Source organism: Galeopterus variegatus, unplaced genomic scaffold (genome assembly GCF_000696425.1).
Source record: "Galeopterus variegatus unplaced genomic scaffold, G_variegatus-3.0.2 Scaffold4762, whole genome shotgun sequence".
Taxonomy (NCBI): Eukaryota; Metazoa; Chordata; class Mammalia; order Dermoptera; family Cynocephalidae; genus Galeopterus; species Galeopterus variegatus.
In genome coordinates this window covers 154184-172486 of record NW_007730873.1, presented here as the reverse complement: position 1 = coordinate 172486, position 18303 = coordinate 154184, and the positions used below count along the sequence as shown (strand labels likewise).

The window sequence follows — 18303 nt, the reverse complement described above, 5'->3', positions numbered from 1 at the left end:
CTTGGTAAATGACACAGGAAAAGGGGGGTCTTGGTGACTGGGCCTAAGGGGTTCAGTGTAAATTCAGGCCACCACCTGCATTGGGGCCCCTCTGGAATCATCTGTGGCTTCAGGGCTGCAGGTGTAGATGCTGGTGGTGCCGTGGGGTGTCCATGTGACCTTTCCTGCCACTAAATTGTGTGTGCTCTTGTTCACAGCCACCACTGTCCTCGAGTGCCTCGATAGCTGCAGACTCCCCGAGAGCAACCAAACCCTACTACGGAAATTGGGGGTAAAGCTCGTACAGCGGCTGGGGCTGACCTTCCTGAAGCCGAAGGTGGCAGCGTGGAGGTAGGTAGATGAATGCCAAGCGGATGATTTTGGCGTGGTCAGTGCTGTGCCACCTGTGTTTCAGGTAGTGACGGCAGAGTAGACAGTGAGTGAAAAGTGTCTTTTGGGCTGACCTTCCTGAAGCCGAAGGTGGCAGCGTGGAGGTAGGTAGATGAATGCCAAGCGGATGTTTTTGGCGTGGTCAGTGCTGTGCCACCTGTGTTTCAGGTAGTGACGGCAGAGTAGACAGTGAGTGAAAAGTGTCTTTTGCTTTCACTTTTTCTTTAATATCAGAAGTGTTTCTGATTTCAAGAGGAATGGTTTTCCTTCTGGCTATTTTCTCATTGCATCTTCTAGTTAGAATAACTGAAGCAAGAGTGGTCACAAGAAAAGCTTGTTTTTGCGTTTTATGTGACATGTGACTCATGCAACACAACCTCAGTAATTTGGGCTCACTGTTGGGAAAGCTCCATTTTGATCAACGATGAATCTGAATTACAGGCTTCTTCCACAGAAAACCAAGCTCACTCACTAAGTTTTATTCAGAAAAGTATGTGTCCTTGTTGATGGAAATGATGTCTTAATGGTCTGAAGGCTTTAACTAATAGGTTGATTTTGAATTACTGGCTCCCATGGATACAGACTTTTCTAATGTTCTTGGGGTGCTATATTTTTAATAACCGTCAGTTTTATTTCAAATATTAATATGTGTGGTTTGGGAAGAAATTATTTGATTAAGCTTAGCTCAACCTGTGTCCCAAAGTATAGCAAATTCCAAAGAAGTATGTTGTGTTTTAGTGATGTTTTGCTGAAATACCTTTTGGTTGTTCAGTATAAAGCTCATTCTGTAAGAAGTTATTTATCAAACAAAATATTAGTGGCCAGTTCCCAAAATGCCATGGAAAATGGTTCAATACTGTATTAGGCAGAGTTCTCCAGAAAAATAGAACCAATGGGATGTATACATATCCATAGAATCATGTAGTTATGGAGGCTGGCAAGACCCAAGACCTGCAGGGGGAACTGATGGGCTGGAGACCCACGAGAGCCAGTGTTTCAGTTGGAGCCTAAAAACAGAAAACAGCTGACTTTCCAGTTCAGAGTTCTTCAGGCAGGAGGGATTCTCTGTGGCTGAGAAGGGTCAGCCTTTTAGTTCTGTTCAGGCCTTCATCTGAGTGGATGAGGACCACCCACATTGGAAAGGTGGTCTCTTTTACTCAGCCCACGGATTCAGACGACAGTCTCACCCAGAAGCACCTCCACAGAAACCCCAGAATAGCACTTGACCAAACAGCGGGCACCCTGTGGTCCAGTCAAGTTAACACTTAAAGTTAACCATCACAAGTACTAAACTTAACACATATGTGGGAAGGAAAATAGTATCATAATTATTTTGTTTAGTCTGTGTAGCCAGGTACATTTAATGCAGTTATTAAGATTGGGTTTAAGTCTACCAAATGTGCTATTTGCTTTCTCTTTTCAATTTTTTTCCCCATATATCCTTTTTCTTATGTATTTCTAAATTTTTTCCATTTTTATCTCCTCTATTAGATTTTTGTTTCATCTTTCAGTATTATTCTGCTGTTGTTTATCTTGCACTGAAGAGGATGAGGCTTTGTTCTGGGGGCTGTTGAGTTTCTGGCACTTCCTGCCTGGCTTGGCTCTGGGCTTGGTTAGTAGGCTTGGTTCAGTTCTTCTCTGAGGGTACAGCCCTGACTCTTGTAGTGGGGTCGTTGCTTTGAGTGTCCCTCTTCCCCACAATATCACATGACCTCTGAACTCTCCACTAGCTATTGGCCTCCCAGATGTTCTCTGACAGGTGTTTCTGGGTCTTACTCTGTGCTTGCTTATCTTAGGTGTTACCTCACTAGGCATTGTGCTGGTTGCTTGGTGATCCTAGCAGCGTTCCTGTGATGGCCGGTGGTTATATTGCTACCTAACAGCACCCCAAAATTTAGCAGCTTAAAACCATGCATTTTTTCCCTCATGGTTTCTTTGGGTCAGAAGTCTGGTCAGGGTCCCTCCCTAGGCTTCGTGAAGGTCTCGCCAGGGCTGCTGCTGTCTCAAGCCTTGATGGGGAGGATCTGCTCCCAGCCCCACTCGCGTGCAGGTCGGTGGAATCCAGTTCCTTGCGGGATGTTTGCTGGGGGCCTCCTGAGGCTCCTGGCCATGTGGCCTCTCCACAGGGCAGCTGACAGTATGGCAGCCACTTCCCTCAGGAGTGAGCGGGGGCGAGAAGGATAGGCCACGGTTGATGGTGTCAGAGCTGGTGTTCTGTGTTCTGCCTCTGAAGCCCACATAATTCACATTCTGGGAGTTGCCATCAGGCTGCAGCCCCTGCATTCACTGGAGCTTGCCCTGGTGCCCTGTCCTGGGAGTCAGCTCACGCTGCCTGCCCCGTGCCCCCCTTTAGCAGAAAAGCCACATTTATGGGCCTTGCCCTGCACCAGGCTGGTCCAAGTGCTTTGTGCATGTCCTGTCATTTGTCCTCATAAGCAGCTGTCTGGGTAGGACTGCATCCCCGTTTTAGAGAGGGATAAACTGAGGCACAGACCGGTTTAGGAGCTATGCAGAGCTGTGCAGCTAAGTAAGCATGTTGCTAGGCCTGACCAATGAGCTGGATTCCAGAGTCTATGCTGTGGGCCTGATTATGGCACATCCAGGGGGAGATGATGCTGGGGTCCCCATTAGGGTAGGGAAGAGGGCTGTGGTGTGTGGGAACTTTTGAGAGGTCTTCAGGAAGCAGAATCTGGGGATGGATGAGCTCTGGCACATGGTGATGAAGGATCTGTGTGTGGCCTGGGCAGGCAGCGCCTTTCACAAAGGGGCTTCCTGGAGCAGCGTGCTTTTGGAAAGGCAAGCTTGCTCGCTTGTGAATAAGGACGAGGCAGGTTGGTTGCTAAGTGCCCCTACCATCCCCTGACTTTCTACACTCATGGCTACAACATGTGAGCATGTTCTGGAATTTGGACGTGCATTCTGTGGTTCACGTCAGGCTGTTCTTGGCAGTTCATGCTGGTGACAGTACTTAGATTTCTTCCTTTTCATCCTGTCTCTGTGAGGTGCATGGAATTTTCACAGGCATCCTTTAAGATCGAAGTGACACTGGTTGTCAGTTTCATTCATGAAGGTCAGGTACTTCTTAGGTGTAACAGCTAAGTTGTAACAGCTGACCTGAGAATCTTTGCTCTGCACAGGTACCAGCGTGGCTGCCGGTCTCTGGCCGCTAATCTGCAGCGTGTCACTCAGGGTCAGAGTGAGCAGAAGCCGCTCGTTGTGACTTCTGACCGTGAGGAAGACTGCGACGTCCCAGAGGGGGTGGAACGTGTGATAGGTGCGTGGCCTGCATGGTGGACCTCCCTCAGCCTCTGCTCTGGAGCATCATCTGGGCCCTTCCCTGTCCCTCTCCAGCTTGCTCCCTTCTTCACCTCCTGGTGCCAGCACCATGTGACCCCCTCCCCTTCAATGAGCACATGGCCACTGACACTGACCTGTGCTCTGGAGCCTGAGGCTGAGGTCTGTCCGTGTCCGTGGACATTCTCTTTCCAGTAGCATCTCAGCTCCTCTGCTATGCTGCCTTCCTGTTTTCCTGACTTGAATGTGTCCAGTTGCTTGCCCTGAATGGCAGGTGTTTTTGCAGGAAGAGTTCTCCCAGGGAAATTAAGTTGGGGGACTCGGGGATCAGGTCTCCAGCTCCTTGGCCCCCACACTCTGCCTTGTCCTTCAGGCTTTCCTTAGGGGCCATTTCAAACCCCCCAAACCAGCTGACACCTTGCAGAGGTCTTCCTACTTGGTGGTCTCAGACTATGGCATAGAGGAGGTCAGAACTGTCAGCAGAGCCCTTGCTGTGGCCACTCCTGTCCTGCCCACCTTGACAGGGCCCCGCCCTCTCCCCATCCTCCTGAGGAGGTGGGGGAAATGGGCCAAGCCGCCTCTGCCGAGGTTCTGCTCTCTTCTGATATCCACTCTGCTTCCTTCAGGCAGGTTTCTTTCCAGAGTGTCTACGCTTGCTATCTACACTGTTTACCTCACCCACCAAGACAGCTTTTGTCCCATCGCCAGCCCTCCCATGCATTTCTGTTCTTTTCTTGACCCAGGATGCTTCTCAGAGCCCCCTTTTCTGGTTGGCGTGACGTGGTGCCCAGTGTCTGCCTTAGGTAGCTTGAAGGCACTTGAATTCCCACTCTCCCAGGTTGAGGCCTCAGTCTGTCTCCTTCTTGCTGTCCCCTGCCCCAGCATGTTCCTGTCCACTCCCCGTCCCCAGAACACCCCTTCGGCCTGTGTTCCAGCACCTGTGCTGGCTCCACACTTGTCCCTCGACCCCCTCCCAGTCGCTCCTGACAGTTCTCAAGTCAGGCCTTTGGGGATGCTTGGTGCCCTAGGGCCAAGGTTTTCACCCTAGTGGGGCTTGCAAGACCCTTACCGTGTGACCTCAGACCACCTCCCCAACTTTCTCTGGGCCTTTATGTGTTTTTTCCTGAAGTTGGCCTGAATCCAAGACCCGTTCCCCAGGAGAGCACATCTTCCTGCAGCCTCTGGCAGACAGTTTTTTCTGGGAAGCCGCCCCAGCTTGCTTCAGTAGCCTTGACCTCTTGCCCCCTGTGACCTTGGGAGAAGCCCTTGGTGTCAGCCTTCACCAGGGGCAGGGGGCTGCTCCCCATGACTGCTTTGACGGGATGGATCTGCTTTTTGGGAACAGTGGCCAAGATTGGCTTTCTATGATTATTTAAAAACACAGGGAAGGAAATATTCTTCTTATAATTAAAATGAAGATTCTTAATGTAATTTCTGTCAAGGTATTCTTTTGAGTAATGTGCAGGATGGGTTACCTTAAAGCTGGAAGATGAAGACCTTTACCTAGAATAATGTTTGGTGACTCTGAGGCAGATGTAGAACTCACCTTCCTCTGTTCTTACAGAGCAGCTGCTGGTCGGGCTGAAGGACACAGACACGATTGTGCGATGGTCTGCAGCTAAAGGGTAAGTGCCCGTGGCCTGGCTGGGGGCCGGGCAGACATCTTAGCGGTTCTGCTGAGCCTTTCTGTCATTAGATACTTCATATGGGATTTGAGACTGTAAAACCTTATAGATTTGTACAAAAAAAGAAAAAGATTTTTTTTTTCCCTAACATATCTATTGTTTTATATCTTGATTTTAAAGATAATTACCAAGGTTGAATTTCAGGCTCCTTCGTTTTCTTGCCTTTCTGGCTAGCGTGTGCAGAACCATAGTTCTTGGCACAGCCCAGATTTGCCTTTTTTACCCTTTAAGTGCTCCTTTCCTTGTTCTTTCACATTCTCATCACTGTAGTCCTCGCCTGTTACCCCCTGCCCCCAGCAGTGATGGTGTTGGCAAGAGCCCCCTTTTGTGGAGGGACCAGGTGTCAGCATCTCCTTTGACCCTCACAAGCACCCCTCTGAGAGGGAAGGGGCAGCTGTTCACGCTCTGTTAGACCTGAGGGGACTGGTGTGCATCTCACACCCCAGCTGAAATGCCTCCGTGGAGGACGTGGCCCGGGCCTGGACACAGTGGCCCAGTGGGGTGTGGGGCCATGGAGGGACAGTTGACCCACACAGAGTAGATGTTTCAGTCATTGGATGAGACCCCTGTGTGGAGAAAGTAAAGCAGGGTGAAGGGCTGGTGGGTGCTGGGTGGGTGGGGGTTGCTTTCAACCATGGGCTCTTCTGGGCTTCCGTGCTGGATCAGTTCAGATGATGAACGCCTAGGAAGGTCTTCACAGGGCTGAGGGGCTCACATGGCCAGCAGTCGATATCCCAGCCCATAGTCATGTCTGGCTGGGTGTGACGGGCTGATGCCCAATGAGAGAGGCTGGGAGAAAGGGGCCTTCCTAGAGGCCTCCAGCCAGGACCCTTCCCTGCTGCTATGTTCAGGACGTGGCCCTGTGAGCTGTCCCTGAGCCGCCTCCATGAGGGGCCTCGGTCCCCCCACAGGTGGCCTGATGGGAGCTGGCATGGTCAGTATCCAGCATGGAAGTGGGGTGGCCTGGCCATCCGCCTGGTGATGGACTCCAGCATGGTGAGAGGTGACTGTGCAGCCCACTGCATACCACCATGGGCACATCTGCCCCTTTGTACCTGCCGCTGCTTCAGACATGGACAGACTCCTCCGTCTGCCTTTCTGTTTTAACATGATGCCATCCCTGGTGTGGCAGGTGACAATGTTTGATGAGCAGAGCATGCGAGGCTCACTTAGGGTCAGCCTCTCCTTTCCCGTTCTCCGGAGGAAAGGAAAATTGCTTGGGACCGTTGACACGTTTCATGTGTGCACTCCATGACAGGCTGGTGGAACTGACGGGGTGTTGCTTTTCTTTTTCAGAATTGGTAGGATGGCTGGAAGGCTTCCCAAAGAACTGGCGGACGATGTCGTGGGGTCTGTGTTGGATTGTTTCAGGTATGTGAGAGGATCAAAATGAGATGTATTTCTGGCTTAATCTCAAATTTAAAGGCAGTGGCTTTTCTTTCCTTAAATCCTTTTACATTTTTTAAAATCGATCTGTTTGTCAGAACCCTAACAGCTCTTTTGTTTCCCCTTTTGAAGTTGAACTTGGGAACTCTAATTATTTCTGGTAGGTTGTTTTTATCAACTCTGTAATATTTAAAAACCTTGAGAAAGAAAAGTCCACTTTAAGCATGTACACCCACAGATGCTTATCTGTAGAAACTGTGGTTGTCTGAGTGAGGGCCAGGTCTACACTGTCCGAGAGCACATTCTGTGATGCTGGAACATCTGGATCTCCCCTAGTGTGGCCACTAGCCACTGTGGCTGCCAGGACCTTGGAATGAGGCTGGCATCACTGAGGCCCAAATTTGAAATTGGATTTAACTCAAATGAGTCGAAGTTTAAATTTAGCCACATTTACATGTACTGTGCTGTATTTGTCTTAGGAGCCTTTCAGGGAGTTCTGGGTGTTTGGGGAGAGTGTGGACTGCGGGTGGTAGGGTGTGGGCTGGATATGCAGGCAGAGGGGCTCAGGTCTGGGGCCCGCACCACAGGGTAAGTTCCTGATGCCTCCCCGAGGATCCTTCACTTTGCTGTGTCTACGTTTCTGCCATTTCAGAAGCAGACGCTTGAGAATGGCGTTCAGCTTGTTCAGTCGCTGTTGCCCTTCACTAGCCTGGGACTGTCTGGGACTGTCACTAGCTGGCAGAAAGCTGTGTTGTCAGCACTTTTGGGTGCTCCAGTACGTGTCATTTGTTAGTCACCAGAGACAGTTTTGCAAGCGCTCCACAGAGTGTTGTCTTCCTTCTGGAACAGCTTTCTTCCTGCACTTAGCCTCGAGCCTGCTCAGTGACAATTTCAGGAGTGCAAGAAGCAACATGTCAGCTATTGGTCATCTTTTTCAGAATAATGTTGCACATATGGCAAATATTCATCTAGCAGAAATATTCCTAGCAGAGAACATATGCTGCTTATTGCAAGTGCTTTATGGAATGCATGGGTTAGGGAATAATACACATTGACCTTCTCTTTACACTTTTCTGCTGGGTTGTCTTAGAATGTGTCCCTGGAGTTCCTCTCTGGTGGTTGTGGTGATGGATGTGTGACTGTGCTGGCCCCTGTTCGTTTGTGCACCTCCCTGGGCAGTGGCTGAGGGGGTGGCTGTCAGCATGTCTGCGGAGGGGTCTTCCTGATTGCAGGAGAGAGCGGAGCTTTGAGAGACGGGATTGGGCAGGGTGGGGAGGACCAGGACCTTACCGTCTTCCATCCTGCCCTTCCCGGCCCCTCTCTGGGCTGGCCTGGCTGTCTGCCCCAAGAGCTTTCTTCTTTTGTCTCTCCTTCCTGATGGTGTTTCTGTACACCCTCCAGCCATTTAGAATTGTCTTTTTATCTACCCTTCCTCCTTCCCTTCTCACCTGTCCTCTGGGGTCTGTTCCCACGTGGCCTCCCTGGGCCCAAGTGTGTGGGTGGGAAGTATCCTCCTGCGTCTGGTGGCACCCGTGCCCTTCATGTCAGCGTGGCAGGTTCCAGGCCTGGCTCGCCTGTCTCTCTCCTGCACTGGGCCTCTCTCCTCTGGCTGCTGCGCTTTCTGCTTGAGGGCCTTGTGGGCTTAACCCGAACATGTCTAATTGAACTTGAGGAACATCTTTTCCCTCAAACATACTGCTTCTCTGGACTGTGTGTTCCTTTCTCCTGGCTTGCAATCGTGTTCTAGCTTCATTCATCCTATGTAGTTCAATCTTCAAACGCTTCTTTGTCGTTATTTTTGCTATTTTAATATGCTCCTCTCATTTTTGTAGCTAGGCTCTAGAGGGTGAAAACGGGCTTGTTACTCTGGATTCCCTAGAGCTCTCAGCCCAAAGCCATGGCAGCAGGGCCTGTTGGAGGGACGGCCTGTCTCTGGATAGCCCCTGCCCACAGTGGGCGCACAATGTGTGATTGTTAAATGTGACATAACAAGGCATCGCTGTGGACCAGGATGCTTGAAGACTCCAAGAAGCAGGGAGTAGCTGGGACGTGGGGTGGACAGTGGCCTGGCATGGCAGCTGCTCCAATCTTGTCCCTCCTTTTGTGTCCTCATGGGATTTGTGATGAGCTGCCAGCCTCTTCTGAAATGGGTCATTAATTACATTAACTGTCAGAACACTCAGCTCCCAGGCAGGGCTGTAAACTTGCTCTCTGCTCTGTCTGTGGGTTGGGTTATGCCGTGACGTGAGCAGCTCCCATCCCCAGAGGGACTTCACAGTGATCCCCGCAGGACCATTGTGACCCATGTGGCCATCTTATGTCAAAAAGATGCCCCCTCCCCCATGTCCTGCCCACCAAATGTGCCCAGCTCCCTCCTGTGGCCCCACAGGACCCCAGGACCCAGGAGGCGGTGTGTTCTGGACCACAGGCAGAGGCAGGGCGCCTGGGAGAAGAGTGTGTCTGCATGGGCATTGAACCCAGTCAGGGTCTCCACTCAGCAGGCTGACTGTAGTCCTGAACCCTGGGTGTGGCTGTGGATTCTGCCGATGTTCCCTCATGTTGTCTGGGGCACCCCAGGTGACAGTGTCTGGAAGCCTGTGGCACTGCCCTCCTCTAGGGAGCAGCCCCTGGGTTCGACAGATGTGCCACATGGATTCCTTTCTGGTCTGTTCTTTTAGCTTTATTGATGTTTTTGACAGGGTGATATTTTAGTCCAAAATTCAGACAAGAAGGAAGCTGATAAAGCCCCAGTCCTGCTCCCTTGGCACATGGCCTGTGCTCCTGGGCACGCAGGCACCTGGGCACCTATTTCTCCTGGGTCCTTCCAAGGGACATTTGGTACAGATGTGAGTGGGTGGACAAAAATGTTTTTCCTTTGGTTTTACGCTGATAGCAGCCTACTCTTCATTCTGCTCCACCCGATGCAACTTTGAGGTCATTTCCTGTTAGTTCAGTGCTCTTCCCATGGCTCTTGATGATCTGAGAGCCACCTTGCTGCGGCTTTCTCCACCTTCCCTTCTCTTGCCTGCCCACTCGTGGCCCCCATTTTCTGTTGTCTTCACTCCTTCGAGACCCCAGGGGCTCCCAGGATTGCCTGAAGCTTAAACCTGAGGGTGGGAACTTGCCGTCTGCTGCTTGGCTGACGCTCTTCCCTGTCTCCCCAGTGTACAAGGACAGGGTCCCCTCTGGGGCATGCAGTATGATATTGGCTTCTCCGGCCAGCCTAGTGGACGATTCCTCCTGGACAGTGTGTCACCTGTTGACCAGCCACAGTGAACACACACGTGTAATTTAGAAATAGACGTTGGCATAACAAGCGTTTTAGTACATCTGAGGAGTCATAACATTGATAGTTTATCACCTTCACTCATGTTGTTAAATCTTTATGAAAAGTGTAAAGCATCTCTCTCCAATTAAAATCCTGATTGACACAAAATGCTAATGTTAAGATTTTGGAAGTGGTTACACAGCCTTTGAGCAGATATCTAATAAAACATCTGGAACTTTAAAAAAAGTTATAATTGTGATTGAGTCGCCCCCATTGGTGAGCTCTGAGGGGCAGCTGTGTCTGCCTCAGTCACTTGTCTCCTCAGGGCCTGGTGCGTGGGAGGCACTTGCTGAGTATCTGCTGAGTGAACACATATTCTTGCCTCTCTCCTGTGTAAATATTCTTGTGTTTATTCTCTCTAGTAATGCAGTTTAGTTGGTTTTTCTAAACATCTCTTTGCCATCAAATTAACTTAATCACAGTCTGTAAAAGTCCCATAATTTGTTTTGCTTTTTGGTGAGATGCATTTCCATATTTATATAGTCAGCAAAGTGTGGAAACTTCACAGCAACTCTCACCAGCCTAAGAAACTGTTATTCTCACTGATAATAATGCCAGAGTCACACCCTTGAGAGAACTTCTGAACCATTTCAGGAAAACTTTTTTTTTTTTTGTCCTTTTTGAGACCGGCCGCACCGTGCTCAGCCAGTGAGCTCTGTGAGCGCACTGGTCATCCCTATATAGGATCCGAACCCGCGGCGGGAGCGCTGCTGTGCTCCCAGCGCCGCACTCTCCCGAGTGCGCCACGGGCTCGGCTCAGGAAAACTTTTATTAAATATAAAATGTTACTTACGACTTGATTAATTGGCATTACAATTGTTCATTAAAAGTCCATATTTCAGATAGTGCCAAAAATCTAAATGCTGTTTCATTATTCTAATTTTTTATCTTGAATTTGATCGCTAAAGTAAATAGTGGGGTATCATTTAAAGGAGGTCTTCCTGCTCCCTTTTTTACTACGTAATCTTAATTTGATAGAATCCCTTTCTGAGTCCTAGACGTTTCTGAAATTTAAATGGGAGTGAGGGTGCTGCTGGCTATGCTGAACAGTTGAGGACTCTGCTGTGCTTAGGAAACCAGGCGTGGGACAGCATGCGCCCTCCCTCGGCGTCTGCCACAACTGCAGCCGGTGCGGACCGTGGACTGCCCGCTTGGGTCTGGGGGCTGACCCAGGACTTTTCCTCAGTATCAGGATGTCCGAGGAGAGGGACTGAACACAGCAGGTGTCTTCATGTTAAGCTGGACTGTTTTATTCTTCAGCCAACTGATACTTTAAAAACCTGCTAACAGGTTTTAATGAGGCTTATGGGTACAGGATATGGAGTTGCCAGCCTGTGTTCCTTGCCAAGCTGTGGGCTTTGAATTGAAAGCTGAAATCAGGACTCTGCTCTCAGTTTTCAGGAGACGGACAAAGCATGGCATGGAGGGTGTCTGGCACTGGCAGAACTGGGCAGGAGAGGCCTGCTGCTCCCGTCCCGACTTGCAGATGGTGAGTAGCTGAAGCGTCTTTGATCTGCATTGTCAGGACTGTTGTAGAACATTGGGGTTCTTCATTTGAACCCATCTTCACACACAGTGTTGGCATAAAAGGACATATTAGACCAGTGTCTCTCATCCTTTTTTCCTTATATTGGCCTTTATAATTTCCTACTTGCCTCTTTTGCCTGCTGTGAAATCTTAATACCACAGCTGTCCTGTATACCTGGGTTTGGAGGGCCATGGACCCCTGTCATGTCTGATTTTCTTGCCCCATCCCCCCAAAACTGTTTTCACCCTTGAGGGGTGCTGTTGCCTGCTAAGAGCACCTGCAGTGGTGCGTATTTGACTTGTAGAACCAGGTACCCCAGGCAATGTCCTGTGTCTCCTGCAGCGGCACAGTGTCCCCTGGCGACGAAGCTCAGGCCAGTGTGGAATTGGGGTGGAGGGCCGAGGAAGCTCTGGAGTGGGCAGGAGTGAGACTGGGCTTGGGGACTGAGGGCACAACGCTGTGGATGTGAAAGGACCACCGAACCCCAGACCAGCTGTCAGGCCATGGCCACATGTAGCTCTGTCTGGTTGATGGGGACAGTCCCTGGGTGTGGCCAGAGGTGCCTCCTGTGTGCAGTGGGAAAGAATGTCTGCAAAGGATTGAGAGGTCCCTTTCCCTAGTGTGTTTGCATCTGGGGAGGTGGCTTCTGTCCAGAATAGAGACACCTGAGATAGGCGCAGCTGTGCATCCTACCAGCGCCAAGCCATGGTGGTGTATGAAGCAACAGCTTTGCACTTGGCATCTTGACACACAAGGAGATCTTTTAAAGCCTGCAATTTCTATTTAATCATTCTGCTTGTGTTTTGTAATAGCTTTATTGAGATATAATTTACATAACATGGTGCTCATCCATTTAATGTGTACAGTTAAGTAGTTTTTAGTATATTTATAGAGTTGTGCATCCATCACCATAATTTAATTCCGGAACATTTTCATTGCCCGCTAAAGAAACTACTCAAGAGCAGTCACTCTACTTTTCCTCAGTGCTCCAGCCTGGGCAACTCCTAATCTGCTTTCTGTCTCTATACATTTGTGATTTCTAGACAGTTCTCTTAGCTATGTGTAGTCTGCAGTACGTGGTCTTTTGACTATGAATTCTTTTTTTTACCTTTCTGTTTTTTAAAAAATTTTTTATTTTATTTATTGAATCAAAATTGATTATACATATTTTGGGGGCTCAACGTTGAGATATGTTGATCAAATCAATATTACTAGCATATATATTGTTACAAATCATAATTATTCTTTATGCCCCTTGTCCAATCTTTCCCCATCCCCTTTTCCCTTCCCCCTCCCCTCTCTAATTACCCTAGATTTCTTCTCTCCTTCTGAAAAGATAATGGTTACTCTGCTGATTTGTTGCCGAGATGATCTGTCCAATGCTGAGAGGTGTGATCAGGTCCCCCAGTATTATCATAGAATAGATGCTTCTTCTGTCACTATGAAATGGGCTTTGTGGAGAGAGACATCCTTTTCTTTATCTCTGCTGGTGACTCTCCTTGTGTCAATGCACTCCAGTGGCTAGCAGAACATCTGTGTGGTGGTTATGGCATCTAGCCACTTTCGCGGCAGCCATGGTTATTGTGGTGGCTGTGGTGGGCCACTCAACGTGGAGGTGATGTTTTTGGCATGTGCCTTGGCACTGGCAGTGTGCCCGGTTGTGGGGTATGTCTGGTCCCTGGCGCAGCACTTGAACTCTGTGGTTTAGCTAAATTGCTGCTTTGCTGCCGCTTCCCTAGGGAAGGCTTTTTGTGCAGCTCGGGTTTTAATGGTTGACTTTATAAGTACTTCTGGCTCTCCAGAGACCTGGTGCAGCTGGGTTGTGTAGAAACTCTGATCTGGGCCTGAGTCTGTTCATCAAACTGTACCCATGCAATTCTGCATTCTCCACCAGTCTCCTCTGAGTGGCCCTGTGCTGACTGGGGGGCAGATCAGCTGTCCTTGCTGTGTCCCAGTGTTCCCTTGGTGGGCCCGTCTCCCCCACTGCCTGTGCTCCAAACACTTCCGGTGGGACTGGCTGTGTGCTGATCCCTTGCGATGACTCACCGGCCTCTGAATGGCTCCTTTTTTTCTGTTGTTTTGGCTCCTCGCTCCTATGTGGGTCCACGGGAACACTATTTGTGGTCTTGCTGCTCTAGGGGCCACCAAGGCCCTCTTCTATCCTGCCACCTTCAAGCAACTCCATCCAAAGGGCACAGCTGTGACTTTTGCCTGCTCCTGCTCTGTGCGCTTAGCAGCTCCAGCCTTAAATGCGGCACGAAATGGTTGGAGCGGTTTTTTCTTTTTCTCATTGTGACTTCTCCCACCTTCATGCACTCTGTAGGTCTCTCCTCCTCTTCCCCTGAGCTCTAGTGGTCCCAGCTTGGCTGTTGTTGCTTTTTTATAGTTGTGAATTGGTTGATTTGTGGGAGAGAGTGACGCTGGGGACTGTGTATTGTGCCATCTTGGCCGGAAGCCCTGTTTAACTTTTTAATGTGGGTGTTTGGCTCATTAATTTAAACTTTTCTTCTTAAATGTGCATTTCCCTCTAAATACTGCTTTAGCTGCATTCTACAAATTTTGGTATGCAATATTTTCATTATACTGCAAATTTATTCTGTTTTCCATGATGATTGCTTCTTTGGCCCACAAGCTTTTTTTTTTTTTTTTTAAATTTAATTTAATTTTGTCAATATTCAATGTGGTTGATTATTGTGGCCCATTATCAAAACCTTCCTCCCTCTCCCCCCTCCCTCCCAACAACCTCATATCTGTTCGCTTGTCGTAACAACTTCAAGGAATCGTAATTGTTGTGTCTTCTTCCCTCCCCCCCCATTTATTTGTGTATTTATTTATTTTTAGCTCCCACGTATGTGGGATCCGAACCCTCGGGCGGGAGCGCCGCCACGCTTCCCAAGCGGCGCACTATCCAGTGCGCCACCGGGCCGGCCCGATGTTACATTTTTATAGTTGTAAGTTGGTTGATTTGTGGGAGAAAATCATGCTGGGAACTGTCTATTTTGCCATCTTGACTGGAACTCTGTCTGTGAATTCTTTCACTTAGTGTGATGTCTTTAATATTCATCCATGTTGCAGCATGTCAGTGCTTCATTCCTTTTCATGGCTGAGTAGTATTCCATCATATGCACAGAACACGTTGTGTTTATTCTGTGCATCAGTTGATGGACTTTTTGGCTATTATGAATAGAGCTGTTGTGAACATTTGTGTACAAGTATTTGTGTGGACATATGTTTTCATTTCTCTTGGCTATAGGAATAGAATTTCTGGGTCATATGGTAACTCTATCTTCAACTTTTTAGGAAACTGAAACTGCTTTCCAAAATGTTTGTGCCATTTCACATTCCCAGCAGCAGTGTATGAGGGCTCCAGGTTCTCCACATGCTCTCCCACACTTGTTTTGTCTTTTTTTTTTTTTTTTAAATAATAGCTGTCCTTGTGAGTGTGAAGTGTTACCTCATCATTTTGATCTGCATTTCCCTAACAACTAATGATGCTGAGTGTCTTTTCATGTGCTTGTTGGCCATTTGTATGTCTTCTTTAGAGAAATGTCTATTCAGGTCTTTTGCTCATTTTAAAAATTGTTTTCTTTTTTTGTCATTTTTTTTTTTTTTTTTTTTTTTAAATAATAGCTGTCCTTGTGAGTGTGAAGTGTTACCTCATCATTTTGATCTGCATTTCCCTAACAACTAATGATGCTGAGTGTCTTTTCATGTGCTTGTTGGCCATTTGTATGTCTTCTTTAGAGAAATGTCTATTCAGGTCTTTTGCTCATTTTAAAAATTGTTTTCTTTTTTTGTCATTTTAAGAGTTCTTATGTATTCTGTATATGTCTCTTATCAGATATATGATTTGCAAATATTTCCCCCCATTTGTGGTTGTCTTTTCATTGTCTTTGATGGTGTCATTTGTTTCTTGTACTCTTGCTGTCATAGCTAAGAGATCATTACCTCACCCAGGGTCATAAAGATTTGCTCCTGTAGTTTTATTTACTCTTGTTCCATCCTAAACGAGTGACTTAACAATGTTTGTGAAACTGGATGTGGGAGTGAGTGTGTGAGGGCATGTGTGTGCGTGTGTGTGGCATGGATGGAGATGAAATTCTTGCCTGTGAAGTGCTGACTTCAGTTTAACTCAAGGAGATGAGATACTCTACTGGCTAGTTTATGTGTGTACTGTGTCATGCCTTGTGGTGTTGGATGGTGTCCCCTGATCCCAAGCAGCCAGAGTGAGAGGATATGGGTGTTGGTGTCATAAATGAAAAGTGTCAAGCTGTTGTTTAAAAACTGTGAAACTGCTGTAGAATAAATTGGTCCACAATCTTCATGTGGAAGGCTGACCTCCTCCTGCCTGGTGGTGCCCTCCACATGAGCGGAACCCTCTGTGCAGTCCTCTTTCTGCACCTGGTGGGGCATGGAGAAGCTGTCTCCTGGCAGGAGAAGTGTGTCAGGCGGAGATGATGGGTTCTGTCTTGGAGCAGGCTTGGGAGATGACGGGGCCAATGTTTATGGAGCATCTGCGGTATACTTCCTATGTTTTCATTTTTGACCTCACACCATTCCTCTGAGAGTGGTCCTGTCTGTATAAAGCCATAGCTGAGGGAGCCAGTGAGTCTTGCTGGAGTTCATACTCAGCCCTTCGGGCTCCTTGTTGCATGGCCGAGCACTCCCTGCACTTCCTTGTCTCCTTGGACGGTCGCCGTGTCCCACATGGCTGCAGGCATTCTCTGTCAGTTTAGTTTAAACAGCGGAAACAAATGCTTGGCAGAGAAATATCCCAGGAGGACAGGGTATAGATGAGCATGTTTGGTGAATAAAATTTTTGTTCAAGTCTTAGAGGAAATGTGAAGCTTCGTTGGCACATGGTAAACGGGGGAGAAGTAAAAGTAGAGAAGTCAGATTGGAAGGCAAAGATACCTGCTTCTTGATGGCTGCCTTGGAGACACCCTGGGTCCTTTTGCCCACTGCCCTCGAGAAGGCAGGCTGCCCTCTGGACAGAGAAGCTCAGGGAAGGAGCATCTGTTGTCTTTGGGTTACTTTTTAGGGAGTTCTGCCACTTGCTCTCTGCATGCACACAGTGCACATGCGCACGTGCACACGCACACACACATGCACACACGCTCCCTGTGTGCTCTGCACACACGCAGGCTCCCTGTGTGTTGTGCTGCAGCCTGTTTCTGGGTCTTTGATGTCAGTGGACAGCTGCCCTGCTCTTGGCCTCATCTTCTGTGTTATCACCTTTACTTGAGGACTAGCATTGAAGGGCCGCCGGAATGTCTTTGTTTTCTTTGTTAGTCCTGGTGTAGGTCCTTTCTGCTTTTTGTGGCTGTTCTTTGAACCTGCTGGTGGTTGTGGAGGTACTGTGGGGGAAGGGGTGCTGACCATGAGTAAGCTTAGGGAGAGTTTGTGAGCCACTGTGATTTTCTATTTATTTATTTATTTATTTAATTTATTGAATCAAAATCGATTATACATATTTTGGGGGTTGAACATTGAGATATGTTGATCAAATCAATATTACTAGCATATATATTGTTACAAATCGTAATTATTCTTTATGTCCCTTATCCAATCTCTCCCCCTCTCACGCTCTCCCCTCTAATTACCCTAGATTTCTTCTCTCCTTCTGAAAGAATAATGGTTACTCTCTTAATTTGTTGCCTAGAAGATCTGTCCAATGCTGAGAGATGTGATTGGGTCCCCCAATATTACCATAGCGCAGATGCTTCTTCTATCACTCTGAAGTGGGCTTTAGTGGAAAGAGACATCCTCTTCTTTTCTTTATCTCTGCTGGTGACTCTCCTTGTGTGAATGTACTCCAGTGGTTGGCGGACCATCTGCGTGGTGGTTGTGGTGTCTAGTTGCTTTCGCAGCAGCCATGGTGATTGTGGAGGCTGTGGTGGGCCACCCACATGGAGATGCTGTTTTTGGTATGCTTCTTGGCACTGGCGGTATGCCTGGTTGTGGGAGGTGTGTCTGGTCCCCTTCTCCATGCCCCAGGTCCCTGGGCAGGCCCCGAGGTGCTGGCACGGTATGCCTGGTTGAAGGAGGGTGGTCTGGTCCCCTTCTCTGTGCCCCGGGTCTCTGGGCGGGCCCTGAGGCACTAGAGTGGCGTGCCTGGTTGTGGGAGGGCGGTCTGGTCCCCTTCTCCATGCCCCAGGTCCCTGGGCAGGCCCTGAGGTGCTGGCACGGTATGACTGGTTGAAGGAGGGTGGTCTGGTCCCCTTCTCCGTGCCCCGGGTCTCTGGGCAGGCCCCAAGGCACTAGAGTGGCGTGCCTGGTTGTGGGAGGGCGGTCTGGTCCCCTTCTCCATGCCCCGGGTCCCTGGGTGGGCCCCGAGGTGCTGGAGCAGTGTGCCTGGTTGTGGGAGAGAGGTACAGTCCCCTTCTCCATACCCCAGGTCCCTGGGCAGGCCCTGAGGTGCTGGTGTGGTGTGCCTGGTTGTGGGAGGGGGTTCCAGTCCCCTTCTCTGTGCCTTGGGTGCCTGGGCTGGCCCCAAGGTGCTGGCACAGTTTGCCTGGAAGTGGGAGTAGGGTTCGGTCCCCGGATCCAAGCCTCTGGTTCCCAGGCAAGCCCCAAGGTGCTGGTGTTGTGCCAGGACCGGAACTAATTTATTGTCCTTTGCTTCTAACCCAGGAGAACTTCCTGTGGGACTCAGTACTTGAGTGTGTGGTGGTTTAAATTGCTACTTTGCTGCTGTTTCCCTAGGGAAGGCT

At 49.0% G+C, this 18303-nt stretch overlaps 1 protein-coding gene across 2 annotated transcripts in view; it reads left to right on the top strand.

Moving 5' to 3' along the window:
- Positions 1–203: 203 nt before the first annotated feature.
- The window catches only part of LOC103603718 (tubulin-specific chaperone D), a 152714-nt gene continuing 134614 nt past the window's right edge, over positions 204–18303 (top strand). The window contains exons 1-5 of one of the 2 annotated variants that reach the window (XM_008588290.1): positions 204–330; positions 3507–3643; positions 5228–5288; positions 6645–6719; positions 11457–11551. In XM_008588290.1, coding sequence (XP_008586512.1) covers positions 6655–6719; positions 11457–11551 — 160 coding nt within the window. In that variant the 5' untranslated portion in view covers positions 204–330; positions 3507–3643; positions 5228–5288; positions 6645–6654. Of the gene's footprint in view, positions 331–444; positions 474–3506; positions 3644–5227; positions 5289–6644; positions 6720–11456; positions 11552–18303 lie in introns of those variants that run through there. The other variant, XM_008588291.1, reaches the window with a different exon arrangement.